This window comes from Pelobates fuscus, unplaced genomic scaffold (genome assembly GCF_036172605.1).
Source record: "Pelobates fuscus isolate aPelFus1 unplaced genomic scaffold, aPelFus1.pri scaffold_77, whole genome shotgun sequence".
NCBI classification, from domain to species: domain Eukaryota; kingdom Metazoa; phylum Chordata; class Amphibia; order Anura; family Pelobatidae; genus Pelobates; species Pelobates fuscus.
The window spans coordinates 31,402-55,619 of NW_026961848.1; the positions used below are offsets into that span (position 1 = coordinate 31,402).

Below are 24,218 nucleotides of genomic sequence, written 5' to 3' on the forward strand. Positions count from 1 at the left end.
CCACTCACCGCCCTGTAAGTTTCCCAGTCAGTGAGGTTGCGAGCATCGGACCATACATATGTATCGACCGAGCCTTGCGTGTGTTCCATTGCCTTGACGATGTTGTTGAGTTTTCGTATTTCTTCATCAAGCAGATATACGTGCCCACCCATGCCTTGATCAGGTCGAACCCATTGCCGGAACTCTGTCTTATCTGACAGAAAACCCTCGGGGTTTCGTATGTATCGGAGAACAGCGTTGATTGTATAGACACGCGCAATGCGCGGTGCCTCAGCGCGGATAGGCCATTCAAGACCCTCAGCACGAACTAGTGTGCTGGCATCTTCAATGACACCTAGACAAATTCGTTTTTCATCTTCTTCAAGTTCCCATTCTAGACGGGCTTGAATTTCATCGACCGTTGCTAACGGTTCATTGATTAATTCATCAATAGCAGGTGTTGACATTTTTACCCCTAAAGGTTAAGCAAGGCGCGGCCACCCTTTATCAGAATGGCCGCGCCAAGACTCTTAGGGTTAAACGCCAGCAGGCTCAGTCGTAGTAGCGACCGGGCTTGCAGTAATACCGCCAGTGTTGGCAGCAGTAATGCCGGTAGCCTTACCCAATGGAGATGTTGCAGCAGGCAGTTTGTCAGCGCCGCCAATAGTCAACTTCAAGCCGCGCACAAAGTGGCGATCATCGGTAATCTTTGCGGCAGTGCCAGGCTTGTCACGGTAAATCATGTGATCAACCGTAGAATCAAAGCCATACCAGGTGACCATAGTCGAGCGCTCAGTCTGCGTCGCGGGATCGTAATCTTTAATCCAACGCAAAGCCACGTTATTAACGCTTGCAGTTGCGCCCAGAACGGCAGAGCCAGGGACAGGCGGCGCGGCGTTTAGGAAGTGGTGAGCGCTAGGCGTGTAGACGTGCATTTCATCGTCAGGCAAATCTAGGCAAGTGACGAAAGTAAAGCCGTGCCAATTACCGATCTTGCTCTGCTCAATAGCAGAGAGTGCGCGAGATTCTCCAACGTTTTCGTTAAGCGTGAGACGTGGATCAGCGAGTAGCAAATCTTCCACGCCAGCGCCGATAAGGGCGATACGTTGACCGGGTACACGGAAACGATTCATTACGCCACGCGCTTGACGGATAGCCTTTAGCGGGTCGTTTTGAATGTTGCCAATTTCGACCTCATATTCAAATGCAGTCAAGTAATCCACGGCCTTGTAATTTACGTGACGCGCTACAGCCTCAGACTGTGGGGCAATCAAATCGCCTACACCAGCAGGCCCCAAATCCATGTAAGCCTGTACGTCTGCAATCTCAACGCCGTTAGCGGCCTCACCGCCGAAACTAATTTTGACGGTGGATTCCTTGTATTGCTGGTACTCAATCGCCGTCGCGCCGTAATCGCGCCAAGGCAAATCTTGCGCAGCCAGAATACCGGGAACCTTGTAGGTTAGAGTATCGTCCCGCGTTCCGCGAAACTCTTCAATGCCATGCTTAGTGAAAGTCTGTGGCACGAGCAATTGTTCGTCAATAAGTTGTACTGCGGCATTCGCTACAACTTCTGGTTTAAATGGTTCATGAACGAGATAAGCCATGTTTGATTAGCCTTTCGTGGCTATTAAATCCGCGTTTGACGTGACCTCACCCTCTCGGTGATTGCCTTAATTTCGTCATCTGTGGATAGTTCTTTAGGGTTAGAGCCGCCCGCTGGTTTCCGGTTCGGTTGCTCAGTTATAGGCGGCGTAGGCGGCGCTGTGTTTCCCATCAGTCGTTTCAGAGATTCAGCGTCAGCCTTAATTTCTTCTGCCGTAGCACCGCTAAGTCGAGCGGCCAATTCAATTGGCAAGCCCACTTCTGTAGCGATCCGGGTTACTGTTAGTTCGCGGGAAATCTTTTGATAATCCTCAGCGGATACAGCACCGGCTAGTTTCTTTTCAGCGTCAGAGAGTTGTACGCGACGATCAGCCGCTTCTTTGCGTAGGTCGCGCACCATTTCTTGCGCCCATGTCGGCAACTCTTGCACGCTCTGTGGCAATTCTTGACTAGCCAAAGAATTGTCTGTCGTGTTTTCTGGTGGTGCCGTGTTAGGCTCTGTGACCGTTTGCGTCTCGCTGGTGGTCTTGTTTTCTTCTGTCACGATATTGTTGCTCCTGGCTTATCGTTTACGCCGCGCACTTCTTTGCGAATGTGGCGGTGGTTTAGGGTCAGCAATTTCGCCAGCCGCTTTACGTGCGCGTCGAGCGCGTTGGCTGTTGAAATATTGTTCACGTCGCTCTTTAGCGAGTGACGGATTTTCTTGGCGCTTCTTCCAATAGTCGCGCCACGTTTCTAGATCGGCTCGCTGTTCGCGGTTGCCGTTTTCGTCAAAATTGAAACTCTGCCATTCGGCAAACAAGGCGCGGTTCAGTGCGCTTGCATCGTCTTTCACATAATCCTCGAAAGACCAAAACATAACGGTTTCACATTTACAGTCATCGTGAAACAGTTTGCCCATGCGATTGATTTGCCCAGCACGCTTGCGGCGCGACTGGTGTAGTTTGCCTTGAACTTTAGTCGTTGACGATAAGTAGACAGCGCCACGGCTAATCAGCATTGCGCACCAGGCGCAAGGATTGCCTGTTTTGCTGCGACGCACGTAACGTGGTTTCGCCCAGCGTTCTGTCTCAGATTCACCGAGAGCCATAACAGCCGCTCGCTCAGTGTTGTAAACCTCGAACCCGCTTTTTTGTGCGACGGCAATTGCAGCGTCACTTTGAATTTCGCGCAGCTTCTCTATGCGCACTGGTTTAGAGAGTTGGCGCTTATCGAGTTTCTTTGCGCGTGTTTGCGGGTATGCAACGCCACGGTCATATAAGGCGGCGCGAGTTTGTTCTAGCGATATTTCTTTAGCAGTCTCAATGAGTTCTTCTACATCTTCAATTGTGCCTAGCACCGGGAATGTCTCAGTGCGTCTAATTTTAGGTAGGTTCGCCTCTAGGACAGTTTTTTCATAGTCAGTGGGGTTTTCGTCCCTAGCGACTACTTGAAGCGCTCCTACAGCGCCACGCACATCGGATACGACTACCTCTAGGCTGTCCATAAGTTCGCCTAGCGTGACTTCTTCACGGTCAGCCCATTCGCCATACTCTGCGGCGTAAGACGTAGCGACAGCACGCTGTACTAGATATGAGGCAACCGCTAAACGTTGTGCCAGAATTGAGTAATAGGCAATACTTGCCATTGCCGCTTGCAGCCAACTGTATGAAGCAGTTGCGCTGGTGGTGACGGACGCGCCATAGGCTAGGTATTGGGCAGCGACTTTTTGTTTAGCCGCTGCATTAAGGAGTATCGCGCTCTGGTGTGTCAGCGCCGCTAGAGTCGCTTGCAGGCTTCGCCTTTCCTGCGTTGTTAGCAAGAGCGTCACCTGGGCCTTTCATTGCGTCCATCATCATTTCGGTCTTGAATTGTTCGGCGCGGTCATCTTCTTTAGCCCACACAAGCCAATTCTCAATTTCCTGGTCAGTAACGCCAGGGATAAGACCCCAGCAGGCGCGACGTGGCAAGCCAACTTCTGTACGCAATTTGGCGAGAGTGTCACCAATAGCGGCCATTGATCGAGCCTCGAAATCTTTCCAAACAACCTCAGCGCCCTCGTCATCAGCGGCCTCAGTGTCACCGTCAAGAATTGCGCCGATACGCAGCACGCGCTCCATTGCTTCACCGATAGTGCGCTGCAATAAACCGGCTTTACGTGAGAGCGAATGTTCAGCCGCATTCAATGCTTCTGCGGAAAGGTTTGCGATTTGTCCGAGCAGATAGTGTGGCGGTGTCTGTGACGCAACGGCGATAATCTTCACCGATTCACGCACCGCTTCAAGCAAGCCGCCAAGATCGACACCTTGAATAGCGCCGAATTTGGCTTGCGGATCTTCACTAAATAGCATGGATTGTGGGCGAACCTTGACAGCACCAGGAATAGGTTTACCGTTAGCGTCCACAATTGGTTGACCGTTTTCGTCCAACTTGACTGGTGGCTTAAATCCAGATGCAGTGAGTAGGCGAAATGCTCCGGCACGTTGCGAGACCATGAGGTCGAATGTCGTTTGGTTTAGGCGATCCTGTGCAGGGATAAGCGGCTCAATAATGCCGCATGTGTTACCCATCAGATCAATTTCGCAGACCAGGCGAGTAACCGGGCATTCGTCTAGCCCGTGAAGCTGCTGATTGACAATCCGAATTTCACCGTTAGCAGAGCGCTTCAAATGGTAGTAGGATCGTGTATCCCAATATTCAAGTATCATGTCAGAGCCGATACGCCCCTGCTGCGGAACGATGTTCAGCGCTGCAACTGGTTCAATGTCGGTTGCGGGATCATTGAAAATTGCGATAGCGGAACGCGGATCAAGGCCGCGATAGTTTACGCGAGTTTTCTTACCGACAGTAATCCGCTCAGACACGCAATATGAATGACCGTAAGCCAGCGCTGCGGATTGCATCTGCGGGAACCGTGAATCCATGTGGGATTCCTGCCAACGTTCCCATTGCCGTTGCGCAACATTCTGAGACTTTTCACCAGCGGCAAGCAACGACTTAACTTCTGGTGAATCCGGGTCAGGGTTAGCGGCCTTGCCGGTTGCTTCTTTAACGGTTGAACGCCAGCCGTCAATCTGCATGATCTGGGTAGGCGCTTTAAGAACTAGCGGCATCAGGTTCACGATTGCAGCGGCAGCGAGTTGCTTGATTTCGTCTGACTCCGATGACGGCACTTTTGGCGGTGCGTGGCGACCGGCCAAGTAATCCTCAACCTGCCTGTGGCGGTTGTGGTAATCGGTCTTGATTTGCTCGTACATGTATTGAGCATTCTCAATCACATTCGCATAATCTGGTTCGACCTCTAGGTCAATTTCGACTGTGGTTACTGTCATTAATTATCCGATCCAAGTTTGGTAATCGCGTTCACGCTTCTTTGCGCGAGTAGCGCGGAGAACTTCACGCGCTTCATAGGCGAGCAGTAATGCTGCGTATGCGTCGATTTTGCGTTTAGAGTTAGCACTCTCTTTGCCGAACGAAACCCCGTATGCGTTTTCGCGGCGATAAGTGTTTAGAACGTGACGGCGTAAACGCACATCACCGTTATGTGTGATCGAGCGTTCAATGATTGCGTTCATGAGCCGTTCGTTAGCGCGGGTGGAATCAAGTTTCTTGCCGCGCATATCCCATGCGATAGCAGACTTATCGGACGCTCTCGCCTCCATGCGTGAGCCGTAACGATCATTCCATGTGCTAATCCATGATTCCCAATAGGCAACGTCGGCAAAAAATGCGCAGACTTTGTAGGTTTCCATTGCGTCATTGATTGCCAACTGAACAGCCTCTTTATCGACCGTCCAATTCCTACCCTCAATAGAATCGGGTTGTTCTTGCAGATGCAGCAATTCGACAGCGCCGTCAATGACACGGATCATGATTAAGGCTGTAGCGTCCCGGGATTTAGACCCATCGAAACCTAGAACGATTTCTTGCCCCGGCAGAATTGGATCAGAATCTTTGCGCAGAATATCCCACACGCGAGCAGGGTAAAGGGCATCATCGGCAGAGACAATCTGATTCAGCCACATTCGACGGCTACGCGCTACAGGCGTAGTGGGGTCGAGAATAGATTCAATGATTGGCTCAACGTCAAGCCATGTAGCATCACCGCGCACAATCGGTATCCATATGCGCAGAGAATCAGGTGTCATCGTGACGTGGCTAGGCGCTTCAAGCGAGTCATAGTAAAGCATCGACTTGCCGCCGAATTCGACTTCACGGTCATACGCTTCACGCATACGCTGTGCAATAGAATCTTCACCAGGCAGGTAAGCGTTCGTGATACACAGAACGCGGCCACCCATTTTAGTTCGGTTACCTTCAATCACGTTATACATTTCGTGACCAGAATTAGACGCGAGCCAGTGATGTGTTTCGTTGAGTAACGCGAATGTTGTACGATCACCCTCAATAGTTCTGGGGCTTGCTGTGACGGCGCGAATTTCGCCGTGATTCCAGCCGCAACGAATATGCTCTTTGAGCGTTTCGATTTGATATGTGAGTTTGAATTTTTCCGTCATGTAGACGGGATAAAGTTTAGTGGTGTTGCGCGTCTGCTCTTTAGTGACAGCGGCTAGAACGATGGACGGTTGCGCCTCTGTGCGGGCGAGCGGAATTTTCGATCCATCGTCATCAATATGCCAAGCCTTGAAACGGCATGGCCCACATAGTTCAATGAGTGTAATGATGCAGGCAATAGGGTCTTTGCCCCAGCCTTTAAGCCGTTGCAGTACGGCTCTACGTCGAACCGGGTTTCCCTCGTCATCGACTTCATAAAACCACAACACGAAACGCAATTGCTCTGGGGTAAACTCCCACGGAATGCCTTTACCGCGTTGCAGCCATTTACTAGCCCACGCAGCGGCCTGCCAGCCTAAAGTATATTTCGGTAAAGCGAATGAGCCGAACGAATCGCGTTCCCATGTTTTGCCTAAATAGTCTGGGATTAATTGCTCCGACTCAACAGCGAGTGCGGACATTAAACACCTAACTATTGAATTGTATTGGCAGGGTATGACCATTTAGCCAAGCGCGTTATAAACCCCGTTGTTTATCGCTGTAAATGGTCATACCCTGTCATGCGGCAGTTTTGCCAGCACGCAGCATCATTGCTGTGTGGTTGCAGGTAGCAATCGGCACGAGTTCAATGTCGTACCTATCCACTGCCACGACCAAACGGGAGGCACATTACATGCGGCCTGTTGGTCAAGAATCGAACATGCCTCACCGCGAAAGGAGAGAAAACAGTGAGGCATGTTCACCGCGTCCCGGCTATTTAGTCGCGCGGCCAGGCAGATACGCGGCATGGGTACAGCCGTGAGATGCTGCACCACGTTTAAATCATTCGTCGTAGAAATCTACGAGCGCTTCGCCAACGCTAGGTTCGCTTTTGGCGGTTTGCCAGAGCGTATCCCAATCAGACGGTGAAGCGGTGTTGTCTCGTTCAGTCACATATGCCCCTAAAAACATTTACGCACTGACCTAGAATCGCCTAGAATGCGTCTGGGGTAGAAAAGTACCACCCGCTCTTTTTTAGGCGCTCTAATTTCATTAAGGACAGACGACACGCGGCCCGGCAGGTTACTGTGCCTCTCGCCCAGAGCGAGAGTGGTACCGGTCACCCAGCACTCGCCTAACCGTGGCCGCGCATCAATATTTAAAAATCTTCTTCTTCTGGTTCGAGCAGATCGTCAAGATCGACCGTGGACGCTAGTTCCAGATACCTGGCTGTCAAACGATAGTCGAGCCGCGAGCCGTCATCAGGCATGTAACCGTTCAGCAGTTTGACGGCGTTCATGTAGATGCTAGTCATTTGCGTTTAGCCAGTTCTTTCTCAATCCTGTGAAGATTGTCAAGGATTTCCAGAAACTCTCGCGTTCGCGCCTCACGCTCTTCTTTCAGAAACTCTCGCTTCAACTGCGGCAACATCTCACGCTCCTGCTCCTTTAGCGGCAGGTAGACGTGGATAAACCACACAGCCGCACCAGCGATCACGGCGAAAGTGAACAGGAATAGGGCAAAGGTAAGCACATCATAGAGACTCATTTGCGCGACCTCGCTCGCTGTCGCGCTCGCTCTAGCCTTAGTTGCGCATCGAGCGCGTCAATCCGATGTAGCACTATAACCATGCGAACAATGGTTACGACTAGCGTCACTAAGTATCCAGTGCCGATCCCCGCGAGCACCCACACCCACCAGGTCACGGACGGTGCCGTTCCTTGAGAATGCGTGTCGCCGTCGAGAACAATACTTCAAGTTCTCGTGTACTAATCTTTTTAGCGAGACGCGCATCTTGAACCGCACACCATAGGACAACCGAAATCCAGACGAAATTGACGGTAGTCAGAATCAGTAGCAACACATGCCATGCGTCCATTGTTAGTTCCGCTTCTTCTTATCCGGCCTAGTCCAAATCCAGTTAACAATAGCCATGCCGACGTTCACGCCAACGATGAAGCAGGCAAAAGCGTTGATAATGAGTTCAAAGGTGGTCATTCGCAATCGCCCTTACAATCGTTACCACATGGTTGGAAATCTAAATCCCACTCGCTCTGCATGTCATCAGGCCACGGCTCGCAGCATGGACAGCGGTCGATGTAGTCGGCTCGGACTAATGTGAGCGGATCAATGCAAAACCAGCATTCGCGTGTATTCACTCCGAGCCACCCGCAATCGCTTTAAGATGCCTAATCGTTTCTTCATCATCTGACTCTATTTCTTCAACAGAATCACGAACCAATTCAATGCGGGAACGTCTACGTTCACCCTCGGTTAACATGAATTTACCGAGTTCCGCTGTAAGCGCTGTTTTCTCTAACGCGGATAATCGAACTTCACCATTCCATGAAGCGGATAACTGATCAAGCACGGTATAAAGTAAAGCCCAATCGGTTTGTTGGAAAAACTTGTTTTGTCCAGAAACTTTAGCGGCATTATAAATTCGCTTAGCATTAGGATGCCATGTCGCGGGAATGCGATAAGGTGTCGCAGATTCCGCCTCGGCTTTAGATACTTGAACGCCCTCCAATTTATTCACCCGTAGGCGATCTTCTGAGCGTTTAGGGATTGGCCCTGTAATTGCCATGAGTCAGCCTTTCAATTGTGATGGGTGAATATCATCGAAACGTAGTTTGTTTTTAATCTCAATCCGTTTAGCGTTCGCGGCAGCGCTACCCTCTGCGGCAGATTTCTGTGCATGGTGATGTTGGCATAATGCTTGAAGATTAATTAGACGGTGATCGTCACCTCGTTTAATATGGTCAACGTCTGTCGCATAATCGCGGCATTTAGACCCATCAACGAAACTACGGTGTTGACATTGGTTATCGTCACGTTTAAGCACTAAACGGCGAATCGCTTGCCAATCGTGTGGTAGTCGATCCCGGCGAGAAGAATCTTGCCAAGAATTAGGTTTCATCTTCATCACCCCGTTATGCGGATAAAAACTCTCTTCACTATATAAGGACGTTTCGACACCTATTTTTTCTAGTCGTGTCACATAGTGAGACGGCAGTGCTGCTTCTACACGGTGAAAAAAAATCCCTACGGGGCAGTTTTGCCTGTGTAGGAGCGAGCGCAGCGAGCGACTACACAGCACGCTGTGTCGCATGGTTGAACGGACTCGGAGAGTCCATCTTGTCAGATATGGATAGATCAAACATGGTCTATCAATAGACCTGTCAAGTCTTGAAAACCTATCTTGATCTGCCTGTTTATAGATGTAACCTAGATCACAGTTAAGATAGTTGACAGACTTGGAACTGTCAATTACACTTAGCAGTGTTAAGCTGCTTCGCCAAGGCAAAACCGTTTAGCGGCGAAACGGTTTGGCTTCTTAGAAGTTTGAAATCTTTAAAGATTTCAAACAGTTAAACTTCAAACAGTTTCACTGTTAAACAGTTTTACCTTTAAGCATTAAGCATAACTAGTTAAACCTAGTTTAACTAGGTTAAAGATATATCTATATAGTTATATCTAGTTAAACCTATATAGATATATATAGATATATATAGTTATATCTATATATAGTTAATAGTTAAACCTAGTTAAACCATTAATGGTTTAACGGTATGGTTCCCCCCTTTAGGGGGGGAACCATACCTAAAGGTTAAACGGCTAAAGGCTAAGAGCGCGTGCGCGTGCGTGCGCGAGAGGCCAAACCTCGGGTCAGGCGAAACCACGCCTGGCCTTTTTTGCGTCCAAAGGCGCGTGAGCGATCTTTTCACCGCACATCAGAAGTTCCGCCCGCAAATGTCAAGTTTGCTTCACCATGCCAAGCCCTTGCGACGTGGCTTGACGGTTGCCAGGTGTCGCGCTGGCCGGTGACGGCCCTCAAACGACCCTCAGATGGGGTCGATTTACCCCATTTTGGCCTCCATTCGGATTTTGGGACTTGACGGGTAGGTCAGAACATGCCCTCTTTACACTGAGGGATCGACCTAGCGCTGAGAAAACCCCCTCCCTGGTACATTTCCCCACCGAGCAATTTTTAGGCGCTCTAATCCTCGAACGTAGACTTTTTGGATTCGCCTCCAGCGGGGTGCGATTCCGCGTCGAACGACTCGCGTTTTCGTTTTGTTCGAATTTGCGTCTAAGTTACGCTACCGTAGGTTAGGTGTTAGTACACTTGTACCAATTCCCATGTCGCAGCGTCGCGCCAGGTGAAGCGGCTAAGCGTGTGGTCAGACCACATATCTACTTACCGCTCGGTAAGTTGTTCGATAATCGCACAAATGCAGGTCAGGCCGGTCTTTCGGCTCCCAGAAATAGTAGCGGTACATTTTCGGTGTGACTCTCTGGCAAGATACGCAAGGCGCTCAGGGGTACACCCCCCCAGGCACATTGCCACCCAGAATGCAACCCCAATCGGGTAATGTGATCGACCATACACAAAACATCGATCCCGCTTGACTCGCAGCTGCGGAGCAATTCGCAGCGCGGCATCACTCGCTCACACTCGCTCACCCGCGCCCACGCGCGGATCTCAGAGCCACAGAGCCACGCACCTAGCCACAGAGCCACGCACGCACACACACGCGCTTACATACGCGCGTACACACGCATGCGCGTACATATACCTACCCACCTATCTCAGCCATATACCTACAGGCACCGCGCCTGCTTGCCAGCAATACCTATGCAGACCCCGCCAGTCTCTCTACAGGCACCTATACAGGCACCGCCAGTGCCCAGATACCTGCAATCTAGCGATAATTCAGGCCATATCTCAGCATATGAACACCGAATAAAACTTTATTTTTCGGGGTGAAATAGCTGGTCAGGTGGCATATTGGCGACTGTCAAGCAGGCAGATTCGGCGCAAATTGCTCATTGCAGGTTGCGCGACTCTACACATGCCCGTAGATTTATCTATGTGAGCAGGTGACAAACGCAAGGCCCCAGGGCGCGGCGCGAAACACACTCACACTTGATACTTGAAAAATTCATAGAGAAACGCGAAAAAAATGAATGTCCTAGTGATGTTCCTACGCGAAAAACGAACGTCCTAGCGACGTTGCTACGCGAAAAAACTTAACCATTAAGTTTCATTGTGACGCGCAAAAATCTTGCGCGTTGCTTTGTGGCCTAATGGCCTTACTGTAATCATTAGTAACTACACTTGAAATGAGAAAATCAATGTTTGAGACTCGCAAAAATGAATTAGAAATCTGCATCGATTGTTTTTTTGTCCACGGCGCACAATATGGGGTAAATTCCTACGGTGAAACGTCCGATTCTCCGGCTTACACGCAAACTGCTGTCGATTATTTCGACCAATTCAACCTAGTAAAGCCGGTTAGCGAGTATTCATTCAACAACGATATGCCGTTCACTTGTCCGGCATGTAAGACATTCGATGAATATGCCGCAACCTACCTGGTGAACGTAGCCTAGATCGTTTTAGCGTGATGCCACTAATCGGCATTACGTTATGACTACCTAGTCAATCTGATGTAACAACTACACTTGAAGAGAGAAAATCATGTACGCATTAATACCGAACGAACTGCAAGCAACTCTAACCGACAACGACGTTACCTATCGCGTGTGCAAGTCCTGCAACCTAGCCTATGGTCATGGGTATGACGCTTATGACTTAGGTGACGATGAATCAGCAACGTTCAGTAATTCCGCAGTATCGACCGCTGAAGCAATTGGCTTAGTCTCGCCGTTTATTAGTTTGGACGGTTCAAGCGAATTTATGAGTGATATTTTTGATTGCTTCATCTGCGACGAAACAACCTACGGTTACGCATATTACCTAATCGGAGAGCACCGCGCCTAGATCGTTTTAGCGTCATGCCGATAAACGGCGTGACGTTATGACTACCTAGTCAACCGAAACCATTAGCAACTACCTTGAAAGATAAATAATCATGTCACTTGAATTTGACTATGCGGATAGCGACGTTACCGAACTTACCGCAATCTTGGAAAACAATCCTACCCTTAAAGCGGTGCAGCAATTCCTTGCAGATGTCTTTGAATTGCCGCTTGAATTGATCACCTGTCACCTGGACGGTAAAACTATTGACCTAAGCGACACCGCGCTAGACATGCTTGACTATGCCTCAAATAGGCTAACCGAATATTGCATCGAATTCGCCGCAAACTCTAAAGAATATGCGAAGCAATACGCCGAAGAAATGAATCTGACAGAATTTATACCAGGCTGGGCACTCGAATCTATTGATTGGCAGATTGCTTGGAATATCGAATTTAGTCACTCATTTTACGAACATGAGGCAGAGAACGGCACATACTTTATTAACTGCAATTCCTAAACCGTTTCACTCTGTCGCGCTTCAATAGCGCGGCATCGTGTGACTGTTTAGTCAACCAAAACCAAACCAAACCTATCTTGAAATGAGAAACAATCATGCTTACTACCCTTACCCCAGAACTCGCCGCGCCTATTGCAGCGGCATACATCAATCGCGCTACGTCACTAGAAACCCCTGAAGCGGCATCAGAGAGACTGTCAAGCCTCATGGGTGCATCACCTATAGGTGACGGTTACGGCACCGCTTACAGGCTTTACGGCACCGTTCTAGTGGGTATCGCAGCGACAGATACAGAACTTGACCACTATGGCCTTGAATCGGGTTGGTTTAATGATTGTTCGGGATTCAACTACTTTGATGAAACCGTGCCGTGCTACGTCTGCAATTCCAGCGGCATTGATCCCGATATTGAGGGCGACGAAAATGAATGTGGCACTTGTGACCAATGGGGCCACATTCACATTAGCGACGCATTCAAGGCAGTCACTAGCGGCATTGCAGGTGATTATTATAATGCTTATGCGTTCGGCAACGATATTACAGATCGTCGCAGCATTCTGCCAGAGTTTAACTATCGTGAAATTAACTTTAGTTCGCCTAAAGATAGTTACAACCTCATTGCAGTAACGCACGATGAATTTGCCACGGGCAATAAGGTTAAGGAATCGCTCGAAAATATTATTGGTAGCGTTACCGACATTCAAGAGAACGGCATGTTTATGTCGGCGTGGATTGACACCACAGACGCTAATGCTGATTGGGATTGGATCGATGGAAATTACGCGAGTGATGATTATGATGAGGATTTTAACGTCGCGCTGCAAAATACCGGAATTGACGCTGCAACGGCATTTATTAGCGTCCAAGGCTAAACCCTTACCCTTACCCTTATACATGAAAGATGTTTTGACATGAAAAACGAAATTATTACAGATATTGCAGACGTAGAATTCTATTGCGCATTTGAGGTTATGCCCGACGGTACTGCAATTGAACGCAACGATATTCATTCGCCCGAGGTTTATATTGATATTGATAGTGATGGTCAATACGACGGCGAACCTACCACCTGGGCGGGCTGGTCATTGCTCAGCGGCTTTACTGGTCAATATGGGTATAGCGGGCCTATGTTCCACGCTTCAGAGTATATCGGCGGTGGCCTTAAAACTTACCTGCTAGAGACACCTGGTGTCTACGTGGTGAGCACTGTAAGCGTGTCATGTCCTATTGACGATGAATCTGTCTGCGACGGTTCAGGCAATTGCCCCGCATGTGGCGACGGTATGGCGAACAGTTGGGTAATCGCAGTGAAAGACCAGTCCTAGATATTTTTGCCCGCTATGCCGGTTAACGGCATGGTGTGGCATGACTATCTAGTCAACCGAAAACTATTAAACCTATCTTGAAGAGAGAAAATGAAATGAATACCACCACCGCATTTACCGTAAACGCAACTGCATTGAAAGATGCCATGGCAAAACTACACGCATTTGCGCCACTTGCCAAGCATACTCGCCACAATCGCATGGAAAATCAGGGTAACCTTATGATTGATTTTTCGACATACGATAAGGTGCGGTTCACACTCGCTAATGAATATGGCACTATCGTAGTCAATGTTGAAACGCAATTGAATTTTGTTCAAGGCACGATTTATCTTGACTACCAGGATTTTAAAAAAATGGTTAAAGCCTTCTCACTTACACGCAATAACCACATTACGTTTACTGCAAATTCTGGTAGCAATGAATCTAAAGCGTTTGCCGTTGACACTAACGGCATTCAACTAGACCTACCAGTGCGCACTGAAGCGTCATACGCGCTTGACGAGGCACTTGAAGCAACGGATAACGTTTCCAGCGGTACCGTAAACCGTGACGCGCTGGTAAGCGCGATTGAACTCGCTGCAACACACGCAAGCACGGACGATACATTGCCATTGCTTGCAGGTGTGAACGTGAACGTTTCAAAGACAGGCCGTTTGCGCCTCCAAGCAACCGATCGTTACCGATTGTTTTCTAGCGCGTTGAATTTTAGCGCGTGGAACCAACCTAGCGAGTCTAGCGAGACAAGCAACGTCACTTTACCAGTGGTACCTATTGCCAAGTTGTCAAAGATTTTCCCTGCAAACAAAAATGAGGCAGATCTCATTCTCGTGATTGGTGATAAGGCGACAAAGATTGCTTATCAAGATGTTTCTGTGACGTTGGTTTACCCTTATGGCAAGTTTCCGACGGTAGATTCTTTGTGGCTCACAGAGTATGACACGATTGAACTAAAGCGTGAACCATTGCTCGCAGCACTCAAAACGGCTCAAAGTCTTAACGCTCACTTATCTACAGTCGAACCGCACAATGCAGACAGCGTTATCGTATCGCTCAAAAACGGCGCATTGTGCGTTCACCACAGGGGCATTGAACCTAACGGCACCGTGCCGTTTATTGACTCATACGTGTCAGATTTTCGCGCTGGTTATAACCTTAAATATCTCACCGAGGCCGTTAACTCTATCGTGTCAGATGTTTTGGTGATTAAAGTTAAGCGGCCCGAGCCTTATGTATCTAGTTATTTGCTTGAAATAACGGCCGAAAATGTTTCGTCACGTTCCCTGGTGATGCCTATTCGCCTACCCAACTAACCAACCTAGCCACAGTGGCACTGTAAGCAACACGCTACAGTGCCACTCTAAGCCCACAGGGGCCACCTAGAATCGCCTAGAATAGTGCCAGTGGTACAATGTGCCACCCGATCAATTCTAGGCGATTCTAGGGCAATACCTAACCTTAAAGAGAGAGACTGCAAGATGAATACCCAACACAACACCGAAGAATCAGCGCGACTACTCACAGAATTGCTGCACAATGAATTGATCACCTTGGAACGGCTTGAAGAGTATCTAGGCGAGTTTGCGGGCGACTACGATTTGGACGAATTGCTTCACGATGTACGCGAGACAGAAAGCGCTACCATTAGTGAGATGTCAGATGTTATGACACCTGGCATGATCATGAGTAGCGATTTGCCTCATGCGATTTTGGAACAATGGCGCGATTTTTACGATTGGGATCAGATCATAACCGATCTGCTGACTAAACATGACGCGGCGCAACCTAGCGAGAGTGAAGCAAAATGAGTGACCAGTTCAACCGGCCAGATGATGCAGCCGCGCTGGCACTGTATTACACCATGCCGGAAATGGCACCATGTGGTTACATGTGGCTCACTGAGACATTCGACCGCGACGGCGAGTTCATGTGGTTTAACTCGATAGGTGAGCCTATGCAGTCCACGGAGCACCCTTACACATATGACTGGAAGCATGAGGACGGACTAAGCCACACCGACACGGCCAAGTTTCACGAAATCCCGTGGCTACCAGGCGATACAATGGTGCATGAGGATATTTATATCCTACCCACAGCCTAACCGTGTCAGATGTTTTACCCAATATCAGATGTTTTACCCAATAATTTAACCTAATAGTTTAACCTTAATTGAAATGAGAAAATGCAATGAATATCTTTGACGTAACCGATTACCAGCAACGCATGACCGAACTGTTCCGCGAGTTTGTGCAAGAAAATGTTAGCGAACATTGGGAGCGCACTCGCTGTTCTGATGATTGGCTCAGCGAGACCACTCACCGAACCATTGGCATGACTGACAGAGACTTTGAAGCACTAGACCCCACGGACGAACAATATGAAGCATGGTACGCGCTCACCGATCAGGTTGACACGGCCCTGCTAAGCGTTGTGCGGAGCCTGGCAGCGTCCGACACCGTGTTAGATGTCGCTATGATCGAATTGCTAGACCCGATTTTCAAGTCTGTCTACGCAATGAAATGGCGTGACAAATGGCGCAACACCATTCACGCGACGGACGCGGCCAACCTCATGCGGTTTGAGGCAGCACGCATTCTCGCGGGAGCGCAAGCGTGAGCGGGCAAGGCTTGGACGTGGCCGTGTCGTTGCCGGCGTGTGACGTTGAGGGCGAGTTTCGCCGCACTATGACAGATTACTTCTATGAGATTATAGGCGACGATATTGAAGCGCTAACGTCACAGGCACGCGATTGCAGCGGAACTGTGAGAGAGTTACTTTACAACGTGATTGGGATAGGAATAGGCAGCAACATTTATCGCAGTGTCGTTCGAGAACACGCGAGAGAACTCGCTAACGTTGCGAGCGGCGTGTCAGATGTTCTAATGCAGGCTATTGATAATCAGTTCAATGACTTTGAATTGTTGGACATTGGCACGATATTCTTATTCCAGCCATTGTTCGAGCGTCGCGCGTGCTCTAAAGCGGCATGGGAAAACTATTTTGTGGCAGATAAGGGGCGTTGGGATAACGTTGCATTGGTCAAGAATGCCATAGTGCTCAGTCGCATTGCCGCAGCACGTATCATGACAACGCCTATCTAAGCGTGTCAGATGTTCTACCCAATATCAGATGTTTTACCCAATAACTAAACCGGCACAACCGTGTCAGATGTTCTACCTAGAATTTAACTAAAACGAAAGAAACGAAAATGAAAAACATTGAAGTACCAGAAAACAATTACGCCGAAAACGGCATTGCGTTTATCGCAGAAATCGAACGCGACTTCGGTCTACATGGTCGAGTGCTAGACCTGCTTGACGATGGTGTCGATATAACTCAGGCGATTAGCCTACACCGCACGGGCGGTGGTCAAGCGGGCGAAACTATCGGCACACATGGCCGCATTGATCTGCCAGGGCAAGTGGAGCCACAACTGTTTGTGATGGTGCGCATTGGTGGAATGCCACGCACCGTGTGGCTGGGTAAAGACGAACTACACGGCGCACCAGCAGGTTATGTTGCGGGTTGTGATGTTCCGCTGGTAGTGGGTAGTCGTGACCGTGTGACCAATATTTTCAAGGTGATTTCCCACTTGTGCGACACCGAGGACGTTATCAGCGGCGTTGAAGTGCTGACTGCTATACACATGGCGGCTGTAGAACACCGTTTGGAGGGCAAGAAATGAGGCCACCCATAGGGACGCTGGTCGAGGTGCTTGACACGCGACACACGGGCACCTGGTGCGTTACAGGGGCAAGTGTAGACAGTGAGGGTAAGCCTTGGTGTTACGTCAAGCCACACCGCGACAATTACAGGTGGCGACGTATCCTGTTTGACGGTACGGCCAAGGTTTCGATGGAGCATATCGCCCTGCTAAACGGCATTCGACCAGCGGCTTTAGAGTTGTCTGGTGTTACGTTCAGCCGTGGAGCAAAACGCGGCAGGCCACGTAAAGATGTTCTGCGTTACGACACGTCGAACGACATTTTTTCGGGTTGATGCTTGACACTAGAGTGTGACAGTGAGTAGTGTCTGATGTCATGACAAACAAAGCCACATTCTGTAGTGATATGTCCGTTGACCTGGTGCGCTGTCTAGCAGATGATGACATTGTGATTGACAGTGCGAGAGTGTCAACGAATACTGTTGGGGCTGACACTGATGTTTCCCGTTTCATTGATTTTCTGGTGAGAGACAGGCACGGTTCCCCGTTCGAGCATTGCGTGTTCACGTTCGCACTTGATGTTCCGATCTTTGTTGCGCGTGAGATTATGCGTCACCGTATCGCTTCATATAGTGAAGAGTCAGGACGTTACACTGCGAGCCGTTTGAAGTTCTACCTACTTGAATCGCACAGGCCGTTAGTTCAGGCTGGCAAGCCTGGTGACTATAAGTTCACGCCAGGCTCGCAGCTGCAAATTGATTACGCCTCTATCGTGAATGCTTCAACATGCGTTGAGGCAGCAGAGACGTATCAGGCAATGCTTGACGATGGTATCGCCCGCGAGGTTGCCCGAATGGTGTTGCCAGTATCGACGTACACGCGCATACACATGACGATCAATGCTCGTTCGCTCATGAATTTTCTGAGTCTACGTCACGCCACTAAAGACAGTTGGTATAAGACCTCACCACTCTATGAAATTGAATTAGTGGCTAAACAAATGGAACAGCAGTTCAAAGAATTTATGCCACATACCCATGCGGCGTTCATTGAACATGGGCGCATTGCGCCTTAACTATTAAAAAAATTTACGCAACTACTCTACAGTTGCCAATGAAAGGAAGAGAAATGATTGATTGGCTTATGAGTCTGCCAGATGGTGTAAGGGATTTGACGATCTGGGGCGGCGTTGTTATCGGCGCATTCGTCGGAGCGGCCATGGTGTTCCTGGTGACAGGTGAATCCATGGTGATGGACGAATGGGACGATGAATGAGCAACGACCCATACGTCTATTACAGGCTAGGCAATGGCATTGAATGCCGCGACGTTGCAGGCGAGTTCCCTTACAACCTTGGCGTAGCGCTTGCCTATATTTGGCGGGCTGGCAAAAAATTTGAAGCAACCGAAAAGCCGGGCGTGGCTAAATTGCACGACCTACATAAAGCGATTAGGCATTTAGAGTTTGAGGTTGACAGGATAACTAAAACCCCCGAGTTCGCCCCAAGCAACCCCACTATATCAAAGGGTATTACTTGTGATTAGTTTCTATCACGGCGTTATGGGTAGCGGTAAATCTACTCTCGCCTTGCAGGTCGCACACAACATTAGATCGACGTTCGGAGCGCATGAGTTAGTGGTGTTCAGTAGAGGGCTTAGTGTGAAGTCACGGCTAGGCGCGGAACTTGAATGCTTAGACATCTCAAACGTTCCCGCAGAATGGGGCGTGAGGCACCGCATTAAACAAGGCCAAGTTAAATGGCTTGTCGCAGATGAAGTTCAACTATATAACAGCATCGAGACAACGGTGTTACTCGAATTCGCTCACTCAGTTAAAGGCGCATATCTGTTTGGCCTTGACGCTGACTTTAACCATGAGCCTTTCCCTGTCGTGGAGCGTATTAAACACGCGACCATGAATATCCATAAGATTCAAGCACCAGTGTTTTGTCCATGCGGCAATGAAGCAGAGGTTAATGCCCGCGTCGAGCACGGCCAGGTTGCGCGTACAGGGCCTAAAGTTTTAGTGGGCGACATTATTACCTCAGACGTTTTCTATCGCGCTCTGTGCGTTCCCTGTTGGCGTTTAGGGGCATGGGAGAAACAACGGTGAGCAGCGAACGCGAGTCTCGCTGGGTACGCGCTAAAGATGCTGCTAAATATTGCGCGTTAGATGAAGCGACGTTTAGGCGAGAATATTCAGGGTTGTTAGTAGTCATGGTGGACGCTAATACGAGTAGGCAGCACAACGTTTACGACATATTAGAGTTAGACGCATGAATGTGTAGCCGTAAAAGAGAAAAGGTGAGCAATGGGTGATGCAGAGATTGCGTGGAGCGCGGCAACCGAATTTTTGGAGCAGGTTCTACCAAAACTTGAGGCTGTCAAAGAGGGCACAGATACATGGGTCTACGTGGACGGCATATGCTACGCCGGTGAAATGCCGGGCGAGTTCTACGATCTAAACGAGGAACAGCGTCGCCTGTTTGCGGGGTACATTAACCGAGCCGTGCTTGGATACCAGATGATTGAAGAGGGCGGCAGTTTCCGCGTCGCTACATGGGTCTATGACAAATGAAATATGGCACGCACCCACCATGCGGTAAACAATATCCGCTAAACGACCGGCATGGGCATTGTGGAGGCTGTCATGAAACGTTCGTGGGTTTAGAGTCATTCGATGCACACCGCGTAGGCAGCGGCGATAAAAGGCGTTGCGTCATAACTAAAAAACACCGCTTGAATGATCAAGGGTATTGGCAACACGGTGAAGTGTTGGACAAGGAGAGGATTAAAGGCATATGGAAGAAAACATAGTATTGCGGCCAGATGATCATGCACATCTGGCAGAGAAGTATGGGCATTGGGCGGCAGGTTACGTTGAAGCGGCTCGCTGGGGTATCCAACATTTTCAAGAAGTAAACGGGCGAGGCAATCCCGACGTTATGAACGCCGCAGTCGATGATCTTAATCAGGCTATCGACGTTCTAAGCACAGCGCGTGACCATGCGGCAAAGGCGAGAGATTTGGCGAAGCAGACATGGATAGTTCAAGAGAATTGAACCTAGAAGAATGGTTAAAAGAATTGGCCGACATTCCGGTGAGACCCGATAAGCCTATGCCGCAAATGACGGCAGAGGATTGCGTGACGTTAGCAGAGAAGTATTTGAACTCAGCGCAAATGCACATCGAGAATAGATTGAAAGGCACGTTCGGCACGCCAGACATGTTCTACAAAACGCGAATAGAGAGCGCGGCATGGTGTACCAGTGTTGCGCATGATTATCTACTAGCAGCAGCAGACATATACGCGACAGAGAAGGAGGCAAAGAATGAGTGAAGCAGCGGTTGACTATAAAGCCATTTTTGAAGAATGGGATAAGCGAGCGATTGGCACAACGTCGCGCCAGGTGTGGCTGAAATGGCTTGACATTTACAAGCCAGGCGGTAGCGCTAAAAACATGACCAAGTTCGCAGAATGCCACGGCCACGCGGCGCTGATTGGTGAAGATGGTTACCTATGGGACTATCTGCCGTATTTCCCAGGCGTATCTAAGGCATGGTGGGTCGTGGCGAAAAACGAGGAGCACGGCCAGCCGCGACACAAATATTTCGCGCCCACGCTTCACGAGCAGCGCTACATACACCGCTCAGAAATCGGCAAGTTTAGCGAGATTACGTTCGAGCCGCATTACGAGGGTCTGGTTAGGGCATACACCGAGGCGGTGAAGCATTCCGATTTCCTGTCATGGGATCGCCGCGAATGGCACGCGCTGGTGGAGAAACACACTAAGCCGCCAACCTACACAGAGTTAGAGGTTCAACGCATTGCCCGCGATGGTGGTCAGAAACATTGGGTCTCGGTGTCAGGCTCTAGTTGGGATTACCTGCCAGAAATGATGCGTCACTCGAATTTTAGTTGGTTGTGTACCGATAAAATAGGTAACGCAAGATGGGCGTTGCGGCCACAAATTGGCGGATACAAGCCACGCAAGGTTATTGGGTCATGACGGTAAGAGGCGCGGCAGCGCTGATTCACATGACAGCACGCATTGAATGCGCAGCTGCATTGAGGCGGCTTAGAGAATTTGAGGAAAAGCACCCAGATATTCCTACAGCCGATAAACCCTACGGCGACGTTGAGCCAGGGAAATCAGGCCGTCGCGCATGGAAACGCGAGCGGAAACGGCTTATCAAGGATCGCAACGCTGCTAGAGAATGTCACCAGGCGGCAGCAATAATATTTGAGCGATACACTAAAGGAGACTCTAATGAGTTACAGGGGTAAAGATTTGCTTGACGAAATTATCGAGCAGGCGAAACGAGACCGCGAGGGAACTAAAAAACTTGCAGAGATTCGTGAAAAGAATTATGCAGCATTGACAAGCCTAGCGGCAAACATCGAGCGGTGCGAGGAACTTAGCGCAATGGGTGAGTTCACCGTGTCAATCGAAAGGCGACCCCATTTCGGAGAGGTCGAGCCAACGCTCAACCGTGGCCGTGTTGGTGAAGTGTTCGAGAAGTTGCCCCACGATTTAAGGCGCGGCAGTTTCGTTGCAGATGAAACGGGCGACCCGTTGCGTTTTGACGGTGAAGATACATGGGTGGAGGTAGGTCTACACAGGGCACATGCTGTTAGTAAGCGCGTAGGATCGAACGAGTACGCGCCTTATGTCTGCATATACGACAGCGCATATCCCGTGATCGTGGGCAAATGGGGTAAAGAGTGACACTCCAAATCGGAGACCTGGTTGCCTTATTGCTGGCAGCGTTTATATTCGGCGCAGTATCGCTTAGGCTTGTGTGGCTTTACGCGAGTGCTAGGCACACGCACCACTTTGTGTATCTAGGTAAGCATAAAAAATTTTACCGAGACGAATACGACCGCAGCGCGTCCTGGCCTATAACAATCATTCACGCGCTGTGTGTTGAATGCGGAAAATCTAAGCGCGTTAGGTGGCCTCACGATGTGCCAGAGAAGTTGTGTCAAGAAGTTGCAGCATCAAAAGGGTGGAAGATGGAGAAATGAGCGCATTAATCGCAGACGAACAAGCGGCAACGCTGGTTAAAGTATTGAACCGAATACCAGACGATACGAAACTACATCTTTACGATGAAGCGGGCTTAACGTTCCGGTGGATTGTAGGACAGTGGGTTATTGATTCACGGCCATGCGTTGTGCTGCAAGCGGAAGAGGGCGGCTACGTGGCATTGCCTATCTCATGGCGTGGAGGGCCAATGAAAGGCACTGATCGCGTTATCAAGAATGGTGAAGCGTTTAGGGTTGATTTAATGGCGCAAAAGAGCAAGGCGTGAATCCGAAAAAGGATTACATCGTCACGATGATCACGCTCGTATTGAGAATGAAGCACCTAAAGGGGGACTAGAATGAACCAGGTTACCGTTACGCGGGCACAGATGAATGCCATTGAAAAAGACATTGCAGCACTAAAGCATTGGCACGAGTTCGAGTCGCGCTATGGCGAAATCGACTTAGGCTATAACTCAAATTACCCTAATGGTTTTAAGTTAGTCATGCGAGAGGGGTCTAGTACCGTTATCGGTGGACTGCGATATTTAGAGGATGTGCTTAGCGGCCCGGCCACAGAATCCACGGGCATTACTTACTCGCTGCTACATGAAGAGGCTGTAACGGACGAGCAGCGGAGCGTTGGTTGGCAGGGTGAAGTTGAACTTAGTGTGCTTACCCCCGTGACAGTTATGAGGCCATTCTGGTTAGATGTGGTCGCGCTTGCGGCTAGAGTCGTTGAATCGTAAGACACGAGTTAATCACTAAAGGAGAATGAAATGAAGAAAGTTATTGTTACGCAAGAGCAAATTCTCACAAGCGAGGTGAAGTCGTGAGCAGAAAATTCGACACCACCTTAGACAAGGATAGCGGCCTGTACCGCATTACAGCTGCAATCGACATTCCAATGCACGACGTTAAGGCGGGCGACCTTGGCGGGCTTGTGGAGGGTGAGCATGTATTGTCGCAGCAGGGGCAATGTTGGATCGGTGGCGACGCGAGGGTTACAGGCGCGTCACGTGTGTACGGCAACGCTCTCGTTACCGACGAGGCGGTTGCGACAGGCTGTTCAAGCATTTCCGGCAATGCCGTAGTATCCGAACATGCCCGCGTAGAGAATTATGCGAGCATCGGTGATAACGCGACAGTGTTCGGCAGTGCGGCTATCCGCGACCACGCTTTAATTGCTGGCATGGCGAGAGTTTTCGGGAATGCGGTCGTGGTTGATGCTGGCATTGCCGGAAATGCTAGTGTGGCTGGTCATGCAAAGATTAGTGGCAGCGCCACTCTCGGAGGCAGTGTAATCATTCATGGTGACGCGCAAATTTCTAGGGCTGTCGTTAAAGCCGGGTTCATATCGAGCGGCGCACGCATTCTTAACCACTCGCATTACCTGCATTCCACCATATACACGCACTACACATACGATGCAGTGCTGTACCGGGCAGAGGGCGTTCAAGGCTACTGGCTCAGCGTCGGCTGTTGGAATGGCGATATTGAAGAATTCCGCAGCATGATTGAGAGTGACGAATGGGTGGAGAGCAACAAGTCAGAGCGCGACGCTGCAAGGCCGGAAATGCTCGCACTAACAGCGTTGCTTGAAGCACGCATTGCGCGTTGGCAGCAAGATGTTTAACCATTCACTTGACAAGAGAGTATAGAGCATGTACATACGCAAATACAGGGCTAAGTCCGATGAAATCCCCATAGCGCAATGGGACGGAACTTTGGAGAGCGCAGCAAAGATTATCGAATGGTCACAGGGTTGCGTGACTCTTGGAGCGTGCGCGTCAGATGATAAAGGCGGCGTTGAAATTGAGGAACTTAAAATATCCACTCACGCCTATGTCACGTATC

General features: G+C 49.6%; 1 protein-coding gene across 1 annotated transcript; it reads left to right on the forward strand.

Moving 5' to 3' along the window:
- The first annotated feature begins 17,709 nt into the window (after positions 1 to 17,709).
- On the forward strand, positions 17,710 to 18,408 carry LOC134584676 (flavin-dependent thymidylate synthase-like). Its single transcript, XM_063440532.1, has one exon. It carries the CDS (start codon positions 17,710 to 17,712, stop codon positions 18,406 to 18,408), a length of 699 nt encoding a protein of 232 aa, XP_063296602.1.
- Positions 18,409 to 24,218: the final 5,810 nt, after the last annotated feature.

Bases quoted from the DNA above. Each gene is read 5' to 3' on its own strand.
- LOC134584676 (XM_063440532.1), top strand. From the start codon at position 17,710: ATGACAAACAAAGCCACATTCTGTAGTGATATGTCCGTTGACCTGGTG.